The 25,000-nt window shown below is 38.4% G+C and overlaps 1 protein-coding gene across 1 annotated transcript in view; it reads right to left on the bottom strand.

Annotated features, from left to right (window-relative positions):
* DDC (dopa decarboxylase) overlaps positions 1-25,000 on the bottom strand; it is a 696,490-nt gene that overhangs the window by 12,339 nt on the left and 659,151 nt on the right. Inside the window, exon 13 of the mRNA XM_044064799.1 lies at positions 13,225-13,326. Within this exon, the coding sequence (XP_043920734.1) occupies positions 13,225-13,326 (102 nt within the window). The remainder of the gene's footprint in view (positions 1-13,224; positions 13,327-25,000) is intronic.

Genomic DNA, 25,000 nt, shown 5'->3' with positions numbered 1-25,000 from the left:
AATCATGCTCATCTCTAAAAAAAACAAACTGCTACATTTTCCCCAAATCCCTCTCTCATGAAATAAACATAATTTAAAGCCATCTCCCTTGATAATACAACCATTGATGTCACTTCTCGTAGTAAATTATTAAGGATCATTGTGGAGGATAATCTTAAATTTGACCTGCATATAAAAAATTGCATAAAAAAACTCATCAAAACTAGGGATGTTTTACATGACCAAAAACATTGTTACCAGTGCAAAAAATTATATTTGCCACTACTTATCTCCTTTCCACCCTTCTTTATGGTGCTCCCATCCTTACTAACCCTCACTCATCATAAAAAATCAAAACTTGAATAATGGTATAACAAAGTCGCTAAATTTGCAGCAAATACCCGTTTCAGAACCTACCACTGTATAGCACGAAAAAGTCTAAATTGGTTAGGACTACCCCATCAATTAACATATACACAGCATCTTACCACCTGTAAAATTATCCAGAACCCATCTGCTTGTCCAGCACTAAATAACATTCTACACAACTATGTACTTGGTTGGTCATCATGATTCAATGACCAAAAACTCCTGTCTGTCCACAAACCTATCAAATCTGCTGGGCATTGTCTGTACTAGTACCATGTTGCTAAGGCCTGGAACTCCTTATCTGTATCCATCAGGTCAATACCCTCCCTCCCATCCTTCAAACCATTCTGAAAGGTTTCTTAGGCAAAAGCTGGCTCTGTTCTTGCTAACCACCAGGGTAAACTATATCCCTATATGTGAACAAGTATTCTTCCTTTTTCACTCACTTCCTTACTTCTATTAATTTCTCTCCCTGGCTTTCTCTCCAAATTTATTTTATTATTTATTTGCATTTGTTTTCCAGGATAGTCCACTGGGCCTTGATGTGCCCATTTTCAGTGGAAGCCCAGGGAGAAAAGCTCCACATATTACATATACCTTGATGAGATAAAGTTACATAATGACTGGTAAACAGAGTCAAATTACCAGTAAGCAACATTATACAAAATGCAAAAATAAAGATGATTTACACCTAGGTACAATATACACATGCTAATATACAGTCAGAATTAGCATTTCTTTTCTTTAAATTTCATCTTGTAGCTGAGGATGCATAAAACTAAGAGGGAGAAGAGTTAAATTAAGTGAAGATAGATATTTCAAAGTGTTAAAGGTGTTAGAAGAGGTTTCTAGTTTCATGTAATGCTGGAAGAATTATTTGAGCATGTACAGAGCCATAATTTGGAGAGGTATTCTTGCAGAGACTTCTTGAAAATGGTGTGGTTAGAAGTGGTTCTGATTGTGGTGGGTAAGGAAGTCCACACCGTGGCTATAGCAACAGAGTAAAGAGCTTGGCCAGCTGTAAGGTTGGGTAATTCTACCTTTAGAAGACATTTATTTTCTGATCTGAGGTATCTAGTGGAGTTGTAGGGGGACATTAGTGAGGCTAGCGATGGGCAATCTTCTGGTTTAGTTATGATTTTATGTGCATTGGTGAGTTGTAGGTAAGTTAGGAAGTGAAGTATTTCGATCCAATTGGTTTTTGAAGGGACATACAGTGATGGGAGGCATGTGTAGCATTGTTGGCAAACTTTGCTACTTTATTGTAACAAGATTTGAATTTTTTTTTAGAGAGAGTTGAATGCCTGTGAGCAGGGGGCACCATATAGTGGAGATGGTAAAAGAAAGGCGGATGCTAGTTTTTTTTTTGGATGAGTGGCTGAGGTAAGCTATGTGTCTGTAAAACAGACCTAACTTTTGCTGGGCCTTTCTGATGTTGTTTAGGATATGAAGGGCAAAAGAGAGATTTTTATTGATAGTAACTCCAAGCAGTTTAGTGTGGGGCACTACTTTGACGACAGTGCTGTTCTGAGACTGAATAGTAAATTCTGACTTGTTTATGGGGGTGAGCTTTTAGGGGTGAATAGGAGTTTGTTTTTTTTAGCATTTAGGGCTAGGTGAGTGTTGTTCATCCATGTTTCTGTGGACAAGAAGGCAATTTGTGTTAGTTTTTAGAGTTCACTGGTGGAGTAGGAAGAGCAGATGATGGTGGAATAATCTGTGTATTGAATAAGTGAGGTTTGGAACAGGGAAGAGTGGAAGTCATTAACAAATATGCTGAAAAGGAGTGGCCCAAGTATAGAGCCTCGGGGAACTCTTGCTGATATCAGGAGATAAAGTGAGAAGTACTGGTCCCATTTTGTTGCTTGTTGTCTATTTGTAAGGTAGTTGGAGACCCAATCTAAGGTAGGGGGTGAGATTCCTAAGTTAGATAGTTTAGTGAGTAGTAGGGAATGTAAGGTTGGCATCAAATGCCTTTGACAGATTAAGGAATAAAGAGGACACAATTTTCCCTGTATCTCTTGCACACTTTACAGTGTCCAAGAATGATATAAGGGCAGTGGTGGTACTGTGTCCAGGTCTGAAACCGTGTTGGGTGGGGGACAAGATTTTATTGTCTAGGAGGTGCTCTAGGAGTTGATTGTGGACTAATTTTTGTAGAATTTTGGATAGAGGGGAAAGGATTGCTATGGGTCAGAAATTGGTGGAATCTATGTTTTGGATGCATTTATGTAGTGGGAGAATATAAGCTTTTTTCCAGATTGTGGGTACTTGCTGTTCTTGAGATCTATTGATAAGTATGGTAACTGGATAAACTATAGACTTTGCTGACATCTGTAGGTATGTTGGTGGTAGGTTATCAGGTGCATTAGTACATGGTTTGAGTTTAAGGAGTAGTTTCAAGATATGTGAGGTAGAGATGGGGGAGAAGGTGAAATCTAGTGTAGAGTTTATATTTGGTGATTGTGCTGTGATATCTGTCTGAGGGAAATTTCCTGTAAGTTTAGCAATGGGGTCTATAAAATGTGAGTTGAATATTGTGTCAGTTTCTGTGAGGGATTTGTCTGGGTCAGGACAGGGGTTGTTACTGGATCCTGGGTTAAGTAGGGATGAGACTGTATTCCAGAATTTCTAAGGGTTTTGTTTATGGCATTTTTGGTTAGATAGAATTGTTTTTTGTCTTTTACTACTGCATGTTTTGCTTGATTACAAAGTTGTTTGAATTGTAGACGGTATTGGGGGTCTTTGTTTTTTTGCCAAAGCTTCCAACATCTGTCTCTTTTAGACATCAGTCATTTTGTGGGATGAGTAAGCCAGGTAGCATTGTTGTTTTTAATTCTTTTTTTGCCGTATGGGGGCTAGATTCTTTAGGATGTCTAAGAAGGTTGAATTAAAGAATTCAACAGCTTCATCTAGTGGGAGTACTTTGAAAATGCTCCAGTATACTTGTGCCAGGGTATCATTTAGAGTTGCTTGGTCAGAACTGGAGATATTTCTAGTTAGTCTGTACTGGTGTTGACTGGGGGCTAGGGTGGATTTGCATATTATGTATGCTGGGAGGTGATCACTTATGGTTTAAGGTAAAGTCTCTGCTGAAGCTACTTTGTTTGGATGTGAGACTAGTATCCAGTCTATGATGGAACCAATGGTTGTCGTTTTGTTGGGCCTAGTTACTTCATTGATAAGCTGGGTATAATTGAATAGATTTATATTTATTGAGGGTTGATTTTTTGTGACTTCTGTCCGATCTCTGCTGACATCTCCAAGGATAATTGTCTCACTGGTAAAGGTTTTTGAAGTCCAGGCAAGGATTTGTTCTATGATGGGTATATTATTGCATTGTGGGATATAGATTCCAATGATGCAGAGCTTTTTGCTGGCATTCAGTTGTGGGAAAGCTACAACAATTTTGGCAGATGTGACTTGTGGGGTGGGGATGGTATATGGTACTAATGTGAAATGACCTGGGTAAGTTAATGCAATACCTCCACCTTTTTTACGGGGTCTGTCCTATCTTAAGCAGGAGTAGCTAGGTGGTAGAAATTCTGAATTTTTTACATATGGTTTAAGCCAGGTTTCTGTGGTTGCTATTATATCTGGCCTACTGTGTGAAATCCAGGCATGGAAGTCTGGAATTTTATTTCTGATAATTTGCAGGTTAATGGTTGGTATTATGAGAGATTTATTGGTTTGTTGGGTTGTGAGATTTAGGGTTGGTCCATGGTTGGGGTGGATGTCCCCACATAAGGGAAGTTTTGCTTTATTGAGAAGTAGGTTTGTGGTTATTATTTTTCTTTTAAGTATGGGATGTTTGCATAGAGTTGTTAGGCTAAGTTTAGTATATGCTTCAGTTACTAGTTTAAATCTGGTAGCAGAGTGGTTGTATAATGCAATAAGCCCTTGGTGAATTCGGTGGTAGCTAGGTGAAGGTGGACTTATGGTTGAAGTGCTAGGTAAAGGTTTTAAATTGTGGTGTATTGTGTGGAAGGAAGTTAAATGCAGAAGGGCAAGGAAAGCAAGGGAGATTGGGCGGAACAATGGTGCTGAGTATGGACATATCGTTTGATGAGATAATGGATGAAGTGAGATTGAAAAGTGTAGATGGAGTGCTGATTGAAGGATAGGGAGTAGGGGTGGAGCCTGTCTAGGAATAAAAGAAATCGATCCTGGGGTGGGTGACAATGGAGGTAGAGTAGAGGAGTGGAGTGAGCCTGAGTGCAACGAGGCCGAACGGAGCAGGCAGCACCTAGACCTAGCAAAGCGATTGCAGAAATGAGCCTGCAGAATAAAAAACTATTAATATCAATGTAGACACTAACCAGGTAAGTCAGGAATAGAGGAAAAATAGTATAGGATGGCTTTACAATAAAGATGAATTAAAGAAAGTACTTGCACTAACTTTTGAAAGTCAAATAAGAGTTTCATGCACTAGTTTGTGAAAGTCCAAGTGAAACGCCTGGTAGTAAAATAGAGGGTCGAAGGTATCCCTTTGTTAGGGAATTATAAGCCATGGGTCCAAATACACTTCTGAGAAACAGGGTCACCAAACTACTACAAGAAGTATTGAAGGGAGTCACTGGAGGGAAGTCTGCTAGTCTGAAAGAATGAGGGGGGGCTATGAGAGGGTCATATGCAGCTGTTGCCCCTGACTTAGTGAACGTTAGGATGCTATACAAGTATTGACAGATTAACTGAATAAAGTACAAAGTAGCTTATAAGTGTAAAAGTTTAGGAGCATGTTCACATTGAAAAAGGCACCTAAATTAACTAGTAAAGTAAAGTAGTGTCCTGTTAATGTTATAATAAAACCGTTGCAGCATAATCCACTGGAAGGCTATCCAGGAGAGCACTTTCAATTTTGGGGGGGGGGGGGTACTGCTATATGAGGTCACTGTTTTTTCTTAACAAACTACAGGCTTAAATCTAGTCATAGGGCACACAATCACCGAGGGGAACATCCAGTTACAGAAGGGGATTTGAAAATGGTGTATGTCAATATACCATAAGCCTGCTCTTCTCTTACTATGTATTGCAATTCCTATTTTATTATACTGACTTACCTTCAATTTCTTTATAAACTGGCAAAATTTTCTCTAACTATTAAATCAGTGTCATATAACCTGTATCTATTGTTAAGCAATGTTTACATATTATTTCTAATTTGGTATAATTATTTAAACCGTGTTTGGTTTTGTAGTATTTTTAAAGACTGTAAAATTATTATTCTTAAAATGTTTTGCAATACTTTTGAGCTTTTCTCCCCAGGCATCCATTGAAAATGAACTCCTATCCAATCAGACTTTCCCAGTAATCAAATGGTCAATAAATATATATCATATATATATTCACTATACAATCTTGAAATACTGAAATATCGAATTTCAGTATTTCGAGACTGTATAGTCGAAATTCCACATACACACAACCGTGAAAACCACAATCACGACCATACACACACACACACACACACACACACACACACACACACACACACACAAACACACACACCACCACACGAACACGCATACACCTACCTAACTACACTACAACAAACAAAAAACACACACAAACACAACATAACATACAAACACACCTACCCTTCCTATAAGCAGGGGGCAAGCCCCTGAGCGCCTCCACACCCACCCTGCTTTATATATACTAACTCCAAGGTCGCACTAAACACGCAAACACACAAAAACCATCACTACACACTCACACACAATAAAATCCCTACCCAATACCCTTATGTAAACACCACTTACCTGATTCCCCAGCTAAATCCACAAACCGCACTGCACGTCATGAATGAGACAGTGGATTCGACATTTCCACATTCGAGATAGTGCAGTTTTGCGTAACTGCACTTTCTACTATTCAGTCTCGAAATACTGAAATTCGACATTTCAGTATTTCGAGATTGTCTAGTGAACCCATAGCTATCTGTCTATCTATCTATCTATCTATCTATCTATCTATCTATCTATCTATCTACCTATCTACCTATCTATCTATCTATCTATCTATCTATCTATCTATATACATATATGGATCAGTGTCATTTCGCTGAAAATCCATTTCACCGAAAATTTCTGACATAGGGTCCAAATCGCCGAAAATCCATTTCGCCAAAAATAGTACTGACAGTGTATATGCCCATTTTCCCCACTGTAGTGCATTCTCGGAGTGAGAATATTAAAGTAGGGGGGTGTAGGGACAGAATCCTCCCACAACAGGAGGTGTTGGTGGCATAGCCCCCTACCTACTCAGGTTATAAACTACTTACCTACCCTTTTAATAGGGATTGGACAGTGTAAAATAATAGTAGACAATATTACACTGTACTGGGTGGGAGGCTATGCCCCCCACATACCCCTACTTTAATATTCTCAATCTGAGATCGTACTACAGTGGGGGAAAAGGGCATATACACTGTCAGTCCTATTTTTGGCGAAATGGATTTTCGGCGATTTGGACCCAATGTCAGACATTTTCAGCAAAATGGATTTTCGGCGAAATGTCATAGACCCATATATATATATATATATATATATATATATATATATATATATATATATATATATACATACACACACACACACACATACACACACATGCACAAAGATATTGGCAGCTTGCAGCTTACAAGCTCCTCTCTACTTCATCTAGTGGATTTCTTTGCGAGGCACTGGACAAAGGCAAGTCACTGCACACTGCCTACCTGAATCTGGCCAAGGCCTTCAATATTATTCCTCATTCTGGCATTACAGAAACACCATCTCAGTTGAGTACAAACCTTTATGCCCCTCATTAGATAGCTAATTGGCTTATAAACACAACTGACACAGTCAAGGTTGTTGGCACACTTTCCTCTAAATAATTCATCATCAATGGCATCCCTTAGTGTTCCAAGATGGAGCCAGTACACTTTGGCATCTACTTCTTTGGTGTCAAACCTGACATCAAGGGCTTATGGTTGACCAAGTTTGTTGATGACTGCAAATTCAGAGCTGTCATCAGCTTATCTGAAGACACCCATATCCTCCAAAACAAAGCCTGTCCTTCAATAACTTACAGAGCTAGGACCACAGATTAAACCTAAACACAAAGAAATGCAGCAGTTAGGAAAGAGGAGGAGCCCTGCGTCTATCACATAAATTACACCCCCTCCCTTACATTAGATACTGTCATTAGAGACCTGGGTATGTACAATTAACTCTCCATTGATAACCATTTATTGACTATCACTAGGAAATCTTGGAATGTGAGAGGATGCCTGAGGAATGGAGAAAAAGTGTTTTGGTACCGATTATTAAGAATAAGGGTGATGTGCAGAGCTGTAGTAACTACAGAGGGATTAAACTGATCAGTCACAGCATGAAGTTATGAGAAAGAGTAGTGGAAGCTAGGTTAAGAAGGGAGGTGATGATTAGTGATCAGCAGTATGGTTTCATGCCAGGAAACAGCACTACAAATGTGATGTTTGCTCTGAGGGTGTTGATGGAGAAGTACAGAGAAGGTCAGAAGGAGTTGTATTGTGTCTTTGTGGATTTAGAGAAAGCATATGACAGGGTGCCTAGAGAGGAGCTGTGGTATTGTATGAGGAAGTCGGGAGTGTCAGAGAAGTATGTAAGAGTGGTACAGGATATGTACGAGGGTAGTGTGACAGCGGTGAGGTCTGCGGTGGGAGTGACGGATGTGTTTAAGGTGGAGGTGGGATTACATCAAGGATGAGCTCTGAGCCCTTTCTTATTTGCAATGGTGATGGACAGGTTGACAGACAAGATCAGACAGGAAACCCTGTGGACTATGATGTTTGCAGATGACATTGTGATCTGTAGTGAGAGTAGGGAACAGGTGGAGGAGACCCTGGAGAGGTGGAGATATGCTCTAGAGAGAAGAGGAATGAAGGTCAGTAGGACTAAGACAGAATATATGTATGTGAATGAGAGGGAGGATAGAGGAATGGTGAGGATGCAGGGAGTAGAGGTGGCGAAGGTGAATGAGTTTAACTACTTGGGATCAACAGTTCAGAGTAATGGTGAGTGTGGAAGAGAGGTGAAGAAGAGAGTACAGGCAGGATGGAGAGGCTGGAGAAGAGTGTCAGGAGTGATTTGTGACAGACGAGTACCAGTAAGAGTGAAAGGGAAGGTCTACAAGAGGGTAGTGAGACCAGCTATGTTATATGGGTTGGAGACAGTGGCATTGACAAAAAGGCAGGAGTCAGAGCTTGACATGGCAGAGTTGAAGATGTTAAAATTTGCACTGGGTGTGACGAGGATGGACAGGGTTAGGAATAAGTATATTAGAGGGTCAGTCCAGGTTGGAAGGTTTGGAGACAAAGTCAGAGAGGCAAGATTACGTTGGTTTGACATGTACTGAGGAGGGATGCAGAGTATATTGGGAAAAAGATGATAATGATGAAGCTGCCAGGTAACAGGAAAAGAGGAAAGCCTAAGATAAGGTTTATGGATGTGGTGAGAGAGGACATGCATGTGGCTGGTGTGACAGAGCAAGATGCAGAGGACAGGAAGAAATGGAAACAGTTGATCTGCTGTGGCGACCCCTAATGGGAGCAGCCAAAAGAAGAAGAAGACTAGGAAATCCTTTTATTTCTCCTAATTAATAAAGATATATCCTCCACATCAAAATAATTCATTGTTATCCTTACTCTTCTCTTATCAAGTCCATACTCAAATGTAATGCCCCCTTTCTCATGTACCTATCCAAACATATCACTTAACTAGAGAAATCTCAACAATTAGTATCAAAGAAAATCCCTAGTATGGATTCTCTGAGTTGCACAGAGACTTTAAAAGCTTTATTTCTCTATTCTGTATCTTACCAACCTGTGTGTAGTGACCTTTGTCTGGTCTATCAGATATTAAATGACCCTGTCCTACAAACATCTTACATATTAGAGAAACTGGTATTACCACAAATATCCACACCAGGGATATAAATCTATGCTGCAGCATAAACTAAACCTGTTGGCAGGATCAACATCTCTCCCAGAGAACCCCTTACTTAAGAAATTGGCTTAATCTCATGTTAAAACAAATGATCTCTCCAACTCTCTTCAAAAAATGTATCTGATGAGTGTGTGGGAAGCTTTAAATTCACTCCTTGTTTTGTATCCCCCATCTCACTGGACTGATTACCTAGTATCTACCTATAATCTTCACACAGCATCAGTCTTCTAATTTTTAAACAGTATAGCAGTCCATCCAAGTTAGATGTATAGTATTAAATATCAGTGTTATATTTGTCAAAGTAAACAGAAACAGCAAGGCAATGTTTTTAAGAGTGTAACAGTTAAACTTCAAAACGAAAAAAAATGTTTCAACCAATATGTATGTAGAAACAGTATTAATTTCTTAATTCAGAAACAATATTTTTGTCAATGCCATGTTAAGAGAACAGCAACATTTCCATATGAACTGTATCACAGTTAATACCGCACAGTCAGGAATTTGAAACATTAGATCAATGTATTAAAAACATAATTCCAATTACACAAAGACCTTGTATAACAGAACAATTTGAATGCATTGAAAGATCACTATCATCATTTCTACTTTGGAGTTGCTGCATAATTTCTCATTTTATTGACTGCACATCCATAGCCATTATTGTTGCAGTTCAGTTCTACTGCAAGTCATTATTTAGCATTGACAAATGCTTGTTTTATTTCTTTAATTTCTTGAAAAAATGTACATACTTAATTAGATACCACACATAACACAACATAGTGTTAATCAGGTACTACATCTTGCCCGTGTTTTTCTGAACAGTGACAGCAGTCTGAACTCACAGATCATGACATCACAGTCACTTAGGAATTGCTGATCCATAGGTGCCATTGTTATTGAGCTGTAAGGTCACTCTGCATATACAAAGAACAGTACAATTGTATGCAAGGCTATGTATATCCCATAAACCCAGCATAATATTGTCATGCAAAGCACTTAATGATTATAAATAAGAAAATAATTACTCTGGAAATAAAAGTTACAATCGCATGTTCCTCAGTCTGGATGTAATTTTTAGATTGGTCAGAGTAGATAAAGACATAAAAAGAAGTTTCCAGGAAGTCAACTTCTATATATGGCTAGGATATGATTATGACCAGATTCCAACCAATTTATGTTTGGAGTTAGGTGCTACTCCAAACTTAACTTAGAACAATTTCTCCAATAAAGGGAATTCTTAAAAACTGGAATATGAAAGCAAAAACGGCCAGCACAATGATGACAGAATCAAAAGCATTTATTGACAAGACATACTTTCAGCTAAAAGCCGCCTTCGGTGTATTTACAACCATTTGAATGGCTCAACTTTTAAGTATGGAATACACCAATCATATCAGTCCTCTAATTAATTATTAAATACATGTTTAAACAGAAAAAGATCATCCCTAAAACATGCTTGTCAGTTAAAGCCAGGTAAATATAATCATAATAACAGCCATTACTAAAACCCTATGAATATACAAATATATGAGAAGAATAATTATCTTCAGTTATTGGCAACAGAAACAAGAAAGTGGGTTGGCACAGTATTCTTAAAAAAAAAATGTATTTGGATCATCAAACTTGGTGGACTATTTTCACCTGGCTTAAATGAACATCTTTAGCAATTTTGTTTATTGTTAGTTATATTAGATAATTATTCTTGTCAATAAATGCTTTTGATTCTCTTGTCATTGCGCTGGCTGTTTTTCCTTTTGTATTCCTGTTTTGGGGGCCTTTGCACTTGCCTTACTGGCGGAACCTTTCTGAGATTTGTTAATTCTTAAAAACTGTCTTGCATACCTCTGCAGCTAACATATGCAAATGAGGACACACAGAAGCCATTAAGGGTGATCCCAGTCCTAAACCCTATTCCAAAAAATAGGGGAATTACTGCACCAGATATTGGAACAAGTATAAATTGTTGTAGCATACCACACAGGTGGGTATACATATTCAGACGTCCTCCTTGTCAACAGCCCTGAATCCTTCACAGTATTAAAATGGATACAAATATAAGGCAAGACATGCTCCAGCATTGCAGTTTAACACCCAATATGATCATGTAATGGTGTTTATTGTGCAGGTTAGCCTTGAGCATTGGTGGCCACTATGATCATGTACCCTAAATGACCCAAAATAAATGATGATAGTGTATTCTATTTGCTGTCATGTCTTAGGTTTGTTTGATGCAGCCTTGTAGGCAAATGACAATCTCATTCTGCATTTATAAATGTAGGCCACCCTCTTCACATCTCCAGTGCATGGAATTACCCTTTCCCACCTTGGATATCTTGTTCGTGCTTTGATTTCCTTTTTTCATTTCCCCATACACATTTGGTTTCTGTAGATGAAATTTAATAGTGGGTCCAAACTAATGTACAGAAATGATAGTTGTTCATAAGACATTTAGTCACTGTACAGTCTACAGCATAATTTTGCAAATTATGCCCATGTCTACACATCATGGTAGGCACACACACACACACACACACACACACACACACACACACACACACACACACATATTATTTTTGCTGTTGGCTGTACATTGATAGATGCCAGTATATGACATACTAACCTAATGTCTCAATGTTATGATTCATGGCAGGGTACACTATAGTATTACACATTCTGGCATTATGGATAAGCTAATAAAACTGAATGTAAGCTGCTATATTACACAATGGATAGTAAACTGGCTTACTGACAGAAGCCAATCTAGTGCAGGGGTAAGATCTCATTATAAAAGGTTATTACAATTGATGTCCCACAAGGATTAGTCCTCGGGCTATGACTCTTTGGTATTTACTTCTCTGCTGTCAACACAGATGTTAAGAGTCTGTGGTTGACCAAGTTTGAAGCTGTCATAAACTCTCCATCTGACTTCCAGAGTCACCAGGAGACCCTAACATGTACATGAACAAGTGGTGCCTGGACCACTGCCTTCAGCTAAATGCCAAGAAATGTAGTACTCTGTCCTTTGGACACTTATGCATCTACCACATAGGTGACACCCCCTTTGAAAATTGACTCAGCCATTGGGATATGGGCACTTTCACTGACAATGAACTATCCTTTGATCACCATGTATCAACTGTCATTAAGTAATCTTTTTATCTGGTCAGACTGATTACCAGAGGTATATCTTAAAGGTCAAGGGAAGCTAGTATCTCTTTCTACTCCTCCCTCATAGAATATAATGCCTTTTTCAGCATGTACAAAGGGAATATTCTCATAAATAGCAATCTTGGACTTTGTGTATAGACTTTCCCTGGGATTCATTAATACCTACATTGTGTACACTGCTCTGAGTGAACAGACAACACAGACATAACTCACACCTTCTTCCTCCTAATTTTAGTTTTCCTACTGATATTCTTGCAGCTTTAAATATTGACAGGGATTTATAAAGGACTACATGTACACTTAGTGTAATCTTTCTGAGTGACTAGAAAGCACAAAAAATATTTTAGGGATGTTCTTGAATATAAATTGTGTACACTTACTGTAGGTATTAATGAATCTGGCCTTTAGTGTATGTATGTATGTATATATATATATATATATATATATATATATATATATATATATATAAAGCCATATTTTTGGTCCTTTAGTCTTTCTCTTCCTGGACTGCATTAACTCTTGTGCAAACATCTTAAGGACATTTCTCAGTTTTGTTTTCATTCCTTAACTTAAAAGGTTCTGAGACATGTACTGCTTGAATCTTCTTGCGGATTTGTTAGCTTTTACATGAGTGCCACTTCCCAGCTATCATACTGTCGCTCCTTTCCTGGAGCAGTTAGGGCTGTTTCCAGTTCTTTTGTAAACTTCTATATGACTGTGGAAAGAGCATGCTTCTTACCTTCAACCTGAAACATACTAATCCTAGGATAACTTCGGCACAAATCTCAAATCGCTCGTCTTGCTTCACTAAGTCTTCAAACATATGAGCCAGCCTTATTTGCTAAAATAAAAATAAGTGACTTTAGGCAAATGATTTTACATTTTAGATATGTTAGAAATGTATAGGTCTGTCAGACTGCCATCATAAATATTACACACACACACATACACACACACACACACACACACACACACACACACACACACACACACACACACACACACACACACACACACACACACACACACAATATGTATGCATATAACATATACACATATATGCACAACTGCAGAAGTTCTACTTCACAAACAGGAACTAGCAAACATTCTCTGAGAGTGTAACATAGTGACTAGAGTACAGATCAGTCAGTCAGCCATCATGACCTGTGTTTTTCGCTATCTAAAAACATACATATCAAAAGGCAGACATCCAGCTTGTTATAGTTATTGGCTATAAATGCTGGTTCTTGACAGCTATGCTTACTTGGTCATGACCATTGAGAAGCCCAGCCTGATTCCCCAGTAGATTCAGAGCACTATCTGGTTAAATGACTTTCTCACTGTTACACAGTAGGATAATGGAGGCTGAAGGAATCACACTCTTGACTACAGGAAGCAGCTAGTTAGCAGCTTATAGTCTTAATCCTCTGTGCTAATAGCCAGACATAAATAATATATATATTTGTATATCTATATATGAAAATTAAAGCATTCTCCAATGTATATATACTTTTGTATATCTATCTATCTATCTATCTATCTATCTATCTATCTATCATATATATGAAAATTAATGGATTCTCCAATGTTTATGACTTTTTAAATGATGTGCAGTATTAAATATCAGTGCTATACTTTACTTTCCCCCCCTAAACAAACCAGTTCTATTCATATGTTGCTGTTTTAGGAGAAACTTGCATTTCTCTCAGTCAAGCTATTATGCATAAAGATATTTATCTTATTTCAAAAGAAAAAAGGAAAGGAAGAGAGAAAGAAAGAAAATTTTGCATACAGTGACATCACTATCATCATATGCCAGAGGCGAAATCTCTGGCATTTAGTGGTATTTTCCTTCCACTCCATACTCAGGTCAGTTTCAGGCATCTACTATATTCAGGATTACTACCCTTTCATACTGTCTGACCATCATGTAGACTTCTGACCATACATATAATTAATTAATCAGTAATAAACTGATGTAAGTCAAGTTCAACAGATGCAGGACATGCTCCATTTACATTAAGATGATATATGGAATGACAAACTTCTAGTTTGTCAGGCAAATGTGGGTACACAAAAATGCTGACAAAGACATATGGTTTGTCAAATCCATCTGAGCACTGCACTTGGCCCCTGCACATATGGTCTGTCAAATCCATTTGAGCATTGCACTTGGGCCTGCACATATGGTCTTTCAAACCCATTTGAGCATTACACTTGGGCCTGCACATATGGTCTATCAAATCCATCTGAGCATCGCACTTGGGCCTGCACATATGGTTTGTCAAATCCATCTGAGCATCGCATTTGGGCCTGCACATATGGCCTAGAAGAAATTCTTAAGATAGGCTACGAGTCAAGTAGTTGCTATAACCATAGAAGCCATAGGGGTTTAGATGCTATATGTTACATGTCAGTGCATTTTTCAACCTTTTGATGCAACCCTTACCAATAGACTTCTTATGAGTATTTCAAGTGGAAAAGGTCAATCACTTTCCTCGTCAGACTGCCTCCACACCCACTAATTATAACCATGCTATTGACTGCTTACATCTTGGATGTTAATTGTGAAAAAATAGCTACAGTAATGCATTCAGCTTATTACACACGCGTGCATGCGCACACACACACACACACACACACACACACACACACACACACACACACACACACACACACAACACACTAGCCCTTACAAGCCAGCTCAATGACTGTTTAACTGTGATCAAGAGAAATCAGGAGTTGGTTACTTTCATCCATAAATTGCATGTGTCCTCACCAAAAAATAGGTTTGTTTTGACTCTGCATAGTTAAGATGTCTGATTGTGATATGGTGATCAAGTGAAAAAAAATGGCCACTGTAATGTATTTCAACTCAGTGCTCTCAGATACGTATAGTGGAACCCTCCTACTGTAGACTCACATATACACACTTGCTCATATACACCTGCAAATAATATCAATTGTGTTACATATAATATTTTAATAATCTACTGTATACCGTATGTATCCACTATGGAGCATCAGAATTTCTCGACTAAAGTACAGGATGTAATAATCAAAGAAAATTGCAATGCTTTCTTATGGGATATTTAACTATCCAAGCTTTTGAATTAGTAAACTATTCTACACCAACTTCATGTAGCCAAGTATTAATTGGCTGTGTTAAATGACAGTTCAAAGCAAATAACATGAAATCAATTTGGGTTTTCAATATCTTTGATATGATCCTGATAAACCTAGGATCTTTCTGTTGTTAAACACAGGTTATAGTACCATAAGCTTTACCTAAGTTTAAAATCAAACTCAATTTTGAATAAAACATCTTTCCCAGACTTTAGCAGTAGATGTTATGATATGACATACTTATGGAAAAATATAAAATGCTATCCTTAGTGGCTCAAATAAATCTGCTATCAAAGACTTCTTTGTTATTAACAAAATTTGAATTTATAACCATGTAAGTCTTCTTACCTCATAAAAAGACCTTAAGGACTATCTCAGTCTGCACATGTGTCACTACCACAGCCTTCGTTTAAACTTTCCTCACATGCAAGGCTCATTGGGAGATGCAATGCTAATGTATCAGATACCACTATGAGTATGTTAATGCTGAACTACATCTCCTGCACAAGTAGCACCATCAGTCTGGACCATTTCGGGTGGGCTTTATCACAAAAGGAAATACTGCCAACCCAGCTAGCTTGAATTTTGTAAATAATTATATGTCATTTGTGAATATGAATATGTTTTACATAGTAGTGTGACAGAAGGAGATACTGCCAGCACAGCTACCTGGAATTTTGTAAATAGTTATATGTCATTTGTGACTATCAGCAGGTTGCAATTGCTTGTGTTACCACTATATTAGAACTGTATGTTGTTTGTATATCAAGCTGGTGGTACAGACGTGTGTGTGTAAAGTACTGAGCTTGAGGATGTGTCCACAGTGTAGCCTACTGGGAAAGAACAGAAATGTGTATAAACTGTTGTACCTGTGTAAATGTATATGTTTTAACAGTAGAAACTAGAACATTGAGGGACAGCTGGCAAAACTTCAGGAAAATAGTTGAAATTAAATTGTTTTATTACCAGGTAATAAAAGATATGCTCTCTTTCAGTTTCAGTGCAAGAGGAGTCATAATGTTTAGAACTAGGGAGCTTTCAGCATTGTATTGTAAGTGTTTTATTGTTTTATGTTTGCTAGCAGTTGCAAACATCTGAAGGCTATGTGTTCTCACAGGGAGATGCTAAATTCTAGTAATTTCTGAGAGTGGGGGTTTCGCTTGAGAACTAAAGTCAGGTGACAAAAAGTGATGTCATCCTGCCAGCTACCCCAGCAGTAATATTAGACATTAATTTAAGAACTCTCTGAGAGATAGAGACAGGGCATTTTGTGTTTGTCTTTGACCTGACAACATCCACTTACCACCTCTGCACTTGCCTTGCTGTAAGTAAGTTAACTAGGGTACAGTACTTTCTCTAGGATTCAGTTAGGAGCATAATAAAGATTAGTTTAGATGTTTTCTCTATTTATTTGAGACTGTCCGGCAATGTTGTTTTAAATATTTCCTGTGATTTTGAACTCTAATGTCACTGTGAATCCATATTTAGTGTTGTCTTGTTCTTTTATTATTTATTATTAAATATGTTTAAAACACTCAATTGTGTCTGGTCTGTTTAGAGATAGTTAAGCTCTTAGACTACTTGCATATCTATTTGGTGACACTGTACAGACCACACCTAATAGCCTGGCTCTTGGCCAAACTACCATTTGGATTAATAGTAGCATTACAGTGTAAGATTGGACCCCCTTTTTTAAGGGCCTTAAAGTAGCTGATAAGCAGTGGCTGGTGGCAGTGGAAACTACCTTACAGTCTGGGCAGAAAGGGAATATAGCTAGTAAACCTGTGCCAGCTTTTCTCAGGTGTGTGTGTGTGTGTGTGTGTGTGTGTGTGTGTGTGTGTGTGTGTGTGTGTGTGTAAATCAAACTTCAAAGTGTGTGTGTGTGTGTGTGTGTGTGTGTGTGTGTGTGTGTGTGTGTGTGTGTGTGTGCGTGTGTGTGCGTGTGTGTGCGTGTGTGTGTGTGTGTGTGTGTGTGTGTGTGTGTAAATCAAACTTCAAAGTGTGTGTGTGTGTGTGTGTGTGTGTGTGTTCGTGTCAGCTACTTGGGCAGGGACATGAAGTACTGGTTGGACAGGGTGCTGGAGGTCTTGGTTTTACCATTCAGCTGAGATCTCAACCCTATAGCTGTGCCAGTGGGGAGTCTTACTGGGGATTTGGAGGAAGAGGGAGAAACCAGCCCCAGACTGACTGTGGTCTCTGTGTGCTCTTAAGGGAAATTGCACTTTACTGTGTATGTACCTTTCATCTTCTCAGTGTGTATGCCCCCCCACTGTTGCCAGTGGTGTGGATCGAGGCTGCTTGATTATTGGGCCAGTGCAGGGTCATCACAGGCTTTCTCACAATGATGCCGAAATATCCATATAGACTTAATTTAGTTTTGGGCCGTTCTTAATGATTAGGAAATAATAACTATTTTCTGAATAACAAGAACTGTCTAAAACTAAAAGAATTCTGAGTGGGCAAGAATTTGATTTAAAAGCTGGCAAATCCTATGAAATAAGGGATATTTTGAAGATAAAAAGCTTGCAAGTTCCTCTTCAAATGGCCATCCATGTCTGCTAACTTCACGTCTTATAGTTGTACCCAGGTAACATACTGAGGCGAGATCATACCCCCTTTGTCTTCTCTTTTCTAATGTATGAATAACCATTTTTATCTCTGTTCTCATGGTCCATTGCCTCATCACCATTTTGGTAATTACACTGCTAGCTTTCAAGCAGCCTAATTTTATTCATGTCTATGACCTCCATAACTGTACTCCCCACTCAGCTTTAGTGTAGCTTATCTAAGAGGAAGAATGATCCCAGTATCTCTGTAAATCTCTCATGAAAATTCATAAATGAGCAGTTTACTGTCCTTTGCAATTGTATTTTCACGTTATACATCATGATTCTGCTAAGTATGATTACTATCCAAAATCATTTCCTCATCTTTCCTGTTTAATGTAAGTTCATCAAGAGTGTAACTCCTGCAAGCTTCTGGAGAATTCTGGCCCTACAAAATACAAAGCATTGTACCTTTTTTCATTAAATCCTAGCTGGTACTTATTTATCTACAAAGCCTTCCTCTGTAGCTAACTGTAGAATTCAGTTTACAGCATGAAAACCCTGAGCTGTTGGAAAACATAAGGACCCGACTCCTTTAAATGTCTTGAGTGCAATCTGAAGATGGTTACAGCTGAAACAGTATAGCAAAAGAGAGAGAGATAGAGAGAGATAGAGAGAGAGAGAGAGAGAGAGAGAGAGAGAGAGAGAGAGACAGAGAGAGTAGAAATTGTTGTGCTAAAGAATGTGCTGCTTGTGAATTCTGTGTGAAAGGTAGATTGACTTTAATCTCTGAAAGACTGCAGGTGCCTTCTGATAAACACCTGTTTGCTTTTAATATTCAACCTCCATTTTGTATGCAAGCCAAAGAAGAGTATGGAAACTTCTTTAAAGGACCAGAACAACTTTTGGGATTATTTTCCTCGCTGCAGAATTCAGTACTGACAGAAACTGTGAACCTACTCTGAAAGACAGAAATGTGCTAGTCACTGCCTGGGCCTAGAAAAATTAAGCTTTATAACAGTAACTTTCAAACTATATGCACTTGCATATTCACACACACACTCTCACTAAATATTGATGTAAAAATGTTGAAAAATGAAATGTTAGCACATTGTGCACCTGCTCCGAGGATTGCCCTGGAGCAGGCTAAATCAACAGCAAGTGTTTTTGTAGGGAGCAACCGCCCCTGCACCTCCACACCCCCTGCTACTTATATACACTAACCCTGAGAACACACAACCTCCAAGAAAAAGGAATATTCACCAGGGAATTGTCAATCTCATGCACATTGACGATCTGTTTCTTTTAAACAAATGGTGTTACCTAAACAGACGTCGACATTGTACTTTTTCAGTTTAGGGTAAAACACCTATCTATCTATATCTATCTATATTCACAGAGGCATACTTGGTTCTTCTACCATCTGGAGCCATTCCTTGCTATGTCATCCCTAATGAGGAGCAAAAAAGATAAATAACTAATTAAATAAAATAATCAGGCCTGCAATTTTCTGGCTGGTGCGCAGGAGCTAACAAGTCAACCAGGTCCTGTTTCTGGGTCTCACCCTCTCTAAAGTACCTACCTATCTATATATATTTTGGTTGGACATCAATCTCATCTTCTTTTCTACTTTTCTCCACCCCTATCTGTACAGATTCACTACCCATTACTACTTCTTTATCGTCACCTCTGGCTATTTTACCCACTCTGTCACTTTACATAACCTTTATTTCAGTGACAAAGGCTCTGTCATTCTGAAAATTACTTTTCTTACTTTTGGTCAAACTTATTTTTCTTTTGTTATAAAGCTTATTGATACTATGGTTCCACCATGTAGGTTTGTTTTTGAAGCTTGCCCTGCAATTGTTCCTATGGGGTACAGCTGCATTTAAGCAGCTGTTTACATGCTGGTATAGTGTGGTGGTCTATGTTAATGTGTACGTAGTGGAGTTAATTGTGTTTGGTGGGGATTTGAAGCTTGCCAATGTTTCACATAAGAAAAGATAATTTGTCTTAAAGAAATTTCTAAAGGTACCATGCGTGGAAGGGAACACTGGTTTCAGTTTTACTTCGAAGGAGACTGCTTTTTGGTCAGATCTTTCATGTGATAAAGAAATGCAAGTGATAGTGCAAGATGCCCCTGTATTAGTATTAGTAAGAAAAAGATCCAGATGTTATTCCCCCTAGTGGGTACAATTATTCTAGGGAAATTGTATTGACAAACTCCAGGAATCTCTGTGCTTGTGCAATAGTGGTGGTGTAGGTTTGCATGATAATGCTAGATGCTTCAGTGAGGGAAACAGTATGTTTTCAGTTGAGCAATGGTTAAGTAAAGAAACTGCCTGGGGGAAACTATAATGCTAACGTGAATGTTGTCAATAGGACTTTGGACCAACAAACAAATAATTTTAAAGCACTGGTGCTCAAGTACAAAAAGCTGCAGCTTGAAAACTGTTATCTTCATGAATGCCTGAAATGTGAGCATGTTCCCAAAGGTCTGCAAATCTGGAAGTATCCCACAGGACTAGTCAAGAGCTCACAATTACACCAGGACTTGTTAAAACTATTTAACAGGCAAGGATTCAGTTTTTAGAGACAGGCCTGTCACCATGCGGCTGCAGCTATACATTCAGAGTCTGTAGTGGTAAGCACAGGATAAATCCAGGAGTTTTCTGAGGAAGTTGGTGTACTGTAACCGAAGAAAAGCTTGGGAGAAACTTAAACCTAATAAAATTTGTTCGTTTTACATTTTGGCGACTTGGAGTTTTATTTTGGAGTTCCCGAGGGACGGAGGAGTTTTGTGCATCTTATCCCTTTCATAGTGTGTTTACATTTCCTTGGTTTGTCGGGGTGGTATAGGTTTCCCAGTCTACGGTTGGATAGTTTAGTCTAGGAAAATGGTATTGGGTTTAATACTGAGTGATACTAGTTCCTGTAGATAGGCTTTGTGGCTTTCTTTTGTCATAGGGGGAGTTTTGTGGCTAGCAAATGTATGGTGTTGGACCTTTCTGATGGTTATTTGGACATGAAGAAGCTCTAGTGCAACATGCTGCTTTATCAGCCTTGATTCAAATCTCTTCTGGATGTAGACTGAGACACCTCCACCTTTTTCCCCCTTCTATATAGTAGCTGGCCTAAAACATATGTAAGGCGTTATAGCCTTGCATAGCCAAAGTGCTCTCAGCTATTTTGAGCCAAATTTTAGTTAATACACAGACGCCAATCTCTTCCAGGGTGAGAAGGGCTTGTATGGGAGGAGTTTCTTGTTTGCTTGTTTTTGTACAAAGATTCCCCATTCACATTAAGGAAATCAACAATAATTCCAAATTCAGAATGCAACTCAAAAAGCACTTCTTCCTCCAAGCCAAATGCTCCTGTTTCTACACAGGGTATATCACATAGTCTATCTCCTTTCTGAGTCTCTTCTTCCTCTCAAGATTTACTGAAGATCGACTTTTTTTAGAAACTAAAGTACATATTGCACATTACACTCTCTGCTTGGATATACATTGCATTGTGCTTGTTTCCTGAAATGTATAAGCACAGTTTTTGTTTCTATGTAGTTAGTCTGAACTATCTTTTTATTGCTTACATTTCTGTATTTTTATTTGTGAAACGTTTTGTATTTCACCCAGAATGAGCCCCAGATTGGTCTATATTGATCAATATACTACCCCAGTAAATAAATAAATAAATAAAAATACAGGTATGCGCCACTTAACCTCCAGGGTAGGCTTTATCCCATAGAACGCTAAGCATTGCAGACGTTAAGTGAAACCATATACTTTGTATTGTGCATCGATTGTCTGTCTGAATAACGGCCAACCTCATTTATGTCTGCTTAGGACAGTATGGATATAAATGTGACTGGACTTTGTGCGGAAGGACATTAAGCCTCACACACCTGTAAATAAATAAATAAAGATTGAGATCATGCCATCTTAGGGATTTCTCTTCTCTATGAGATAATGTAGTCTTGGACTTTTTATATGTAAGCAGCAGTAGCTGTGGGGTGGGAGTACAGTTAGGCCTGCCCCACCCCAAATAATAGGATATTTTTGTTGATTTTGAAGTCTCGAGTGTAGATCACTGTCAGATGATTCCAAAGGATATGCTCTATATTTTGTGATTCAATGAGAGGTCTGTTCCACTTTCATTAGGAAACCGTATACAATGTACACCTGGCTACACTCACAGTAGTCACTAGCTCTTCACCCTTATGTCCAACACTACAAGGTGTGATTAGATAACAGTATAACCCACACCGCAGAAAGGCCTAGGGCAATATTAACCTTACTCTGCTTCTAATTACACAACCAACCTCCAACTTATCCCAACATTTTGGGACCCTACCTCATTCTCTATAATTTTCCACCAAACCCCTGCAAAGTTTGTCAGGGTCTTTGCTGATGTCTAGATACGGATCTACTTCATATGTTTGACACTTCAAAATGCCAAATTTCACATGGCCGAGATCATATGATTGAAATTTGAAATGTCGAACATGTGAAAAACAAAAGTAAAAAACAATAAACATTTACCTAAATACTGCTAGCAGGGGGACAAGCTCCCCTACACCCCCCCCCCGTAACTTAAATATACCAACTCCAAGATCGCACTACAGTGCAGGAATGGAAATCTTTTAATTCCACAATGTACAGAGATGCCGGTTCCGCATTGTCAGAATTTCAAACGTTGATCATATGGTCTCGGCCATGTGAAATTCGACATTTTGAAGTGCTGACAATGTGAAGGGGACCCCTAGATACATCATATTTAGAGGGTTTACTATGTCCACCTTGGTGATATCTCAGTCATAGCACTAAATCAATTCAGAATAACATCTCTTGTATGAAACCAAGCTTTCTAGTTTCTGTCAGAGAGTTAAGGTCATAAATTCCACTAATCTCTCAAGTGAACTATAGCAATGGGATTTTTGAACAAAAAAATCTAGATCCTGTCAGTCTGAGGAAGTAGCAAATAGAATAATATGTAGATAGAAAGAAGGCAGGGTATATCAAAGTCTAGTCTGTTATTACAAGAATACATAGAATAAACATATCACATGTCAATGAAAGAAAACAATCAGGTCAGATAACCTGCATGTTTTTCAGGCAATTTCTTAGCATCTGTTTTCCTCTTTAATTCCCCTTATCCTTTGCCTTACATTTACTCCTGTAGTAGTAGTTTTCCCTTCAGTCATATCCATAATGTCTCTTTGAAGTAATATTTTCTCTGATACCTTCCTTAGTTTGCTACTTCAAGGGTATTGGCTCACAAACTCTTTCTTCTGCATTATTTTCAGTTTTGTATTACATCACCCCTTCAGTATCTGAAGCATGTAAAATCATGTTCCCCATCTTTCCTTTAAGCATAACACATGTGACCAACACATTCAACATTCCCAAGTAACATAACACATCCAATATCAGTGGTGACCTTTTTATTTTTGAGTAGCTTCATATTCTTCAGTGAATATAACCTGAGAAGCAGAATACAATAAGCCAGGTAATGCCTGACCTAGACATAACTGTCAGCAGCCCTTCACTCTTCCTTGATTCCCTACTGCAATGATTTATATCTGCATCCTGTATGTCTCAGATATTGCTCTGCTGCACAGACTTTATTATGTACAGAACAACAGCTGACTGGATGCAAGGCAGATGCAAACCAGGCAGCCTGAAGAGACTGTGTGTGTGTGTTTGTGTGTGTGTGTGTGTGTGTGTGTGTGTGTGTGTGTGTGTGTGTGTGTGTGTGCGCGCACGCTAGTGTGTGTGTGTGTGTGTGTGTGTGTGTGTGTGTGTGTGTGTGTGTGTGTGTGTGCGTGTGTGTGTGTCTGTGGGGAGGAGGCACTAATTTGTTGATCTGCTCCAAGCATATCTAATAACAGAGAAGGATCTTTTTTTTTCTTTATCACCTCTTGACTCTGGGGTTTACAAGTTAGTTACGCTAAAGAAAGTAAGTTAGCCACATATTTTTATAGCAAAGATGCCAACCTGAACATGAAAATAGATTAAGAAAAATGCAGATAAAGCTAGGGCCCTGCTGTTGCTGAAGTATTTACTTACAAGTACTAATTGGACTAGCTTAATAAATGAGAGACAGAGATTCTGAAGGATGAATGTTTGATGTAGTTCAGCTATCTCTTTGGGTATTGTCCAAAGACCTTTCCATGTGAGGACGTCTTTGTTTATTATGACTGTTGAGAAATCAGTCTGTTGTTTAACCATACAGCCTGAGAAAGGAAAGTATTTATATATGATACATCTTCAGGAAATTAGAGTTTTAAACAGTAACTCTGAAACAGTATTTATACCTGCCATACCTAAAGTGAGGACTTCCACTCATCCCCACAGAAACAACACTGAGGAATCGTATGAGACATCTGAAGCACTAAAATGTATGTGAAATGTAAGGGCACAACCTGATTAATGAGAAGGCAGCCAGCTAAGGTACAACAAGGACTATCCTAGGATTGCTTCAGAAACATTGAATGGGGTGGGGAAAAAGCAAGTAAACATTTTAAGGCAACTGTTCATTTTTTTAAAGTAAGTATGTATGTATCTAGCTGTCTATATATTTAAATAATAGGCTAGGTTCCCCCCATAGCAACCTGGCAAAAGGAGAGCTGTATAATGCATTCAGCCCTCCCTACAGCTTTGAGGTCTGCAAGTATTCAGCACATCTTCAATATTTAATGTAAGACAGGTTGCTGCAAGAACTTAATTCTAAAGGTAGGGAATTTAGTAGGGTCTGACAAAACTAGCCACAGCAATCTTAAAGAATGTAAGAGACAAATAATAGCACCACTAATTTTATGTTTTGTTGTCACTCCTGTAGCAT

Source organism: Protopterus annectens, chromosome 3.part0 (genome assembly GCF_019279795.1).
Source record: "Protopterus annectens isolate FY-2018-M chromosome 3.part0, PAN1.0, whole genome shotgun sequence".
Lineage (NCBI taxonomy): Eukaryota > Metazoa > Chordata > Ceratodontiformes > Protopteridae > Protopterus > Protopterus annectens.
The sequence above is the reverse complement of the archived record's forward strand: the minus strand, read 5'-3'. Positions and strand labels throughout refer to the sequence as shown.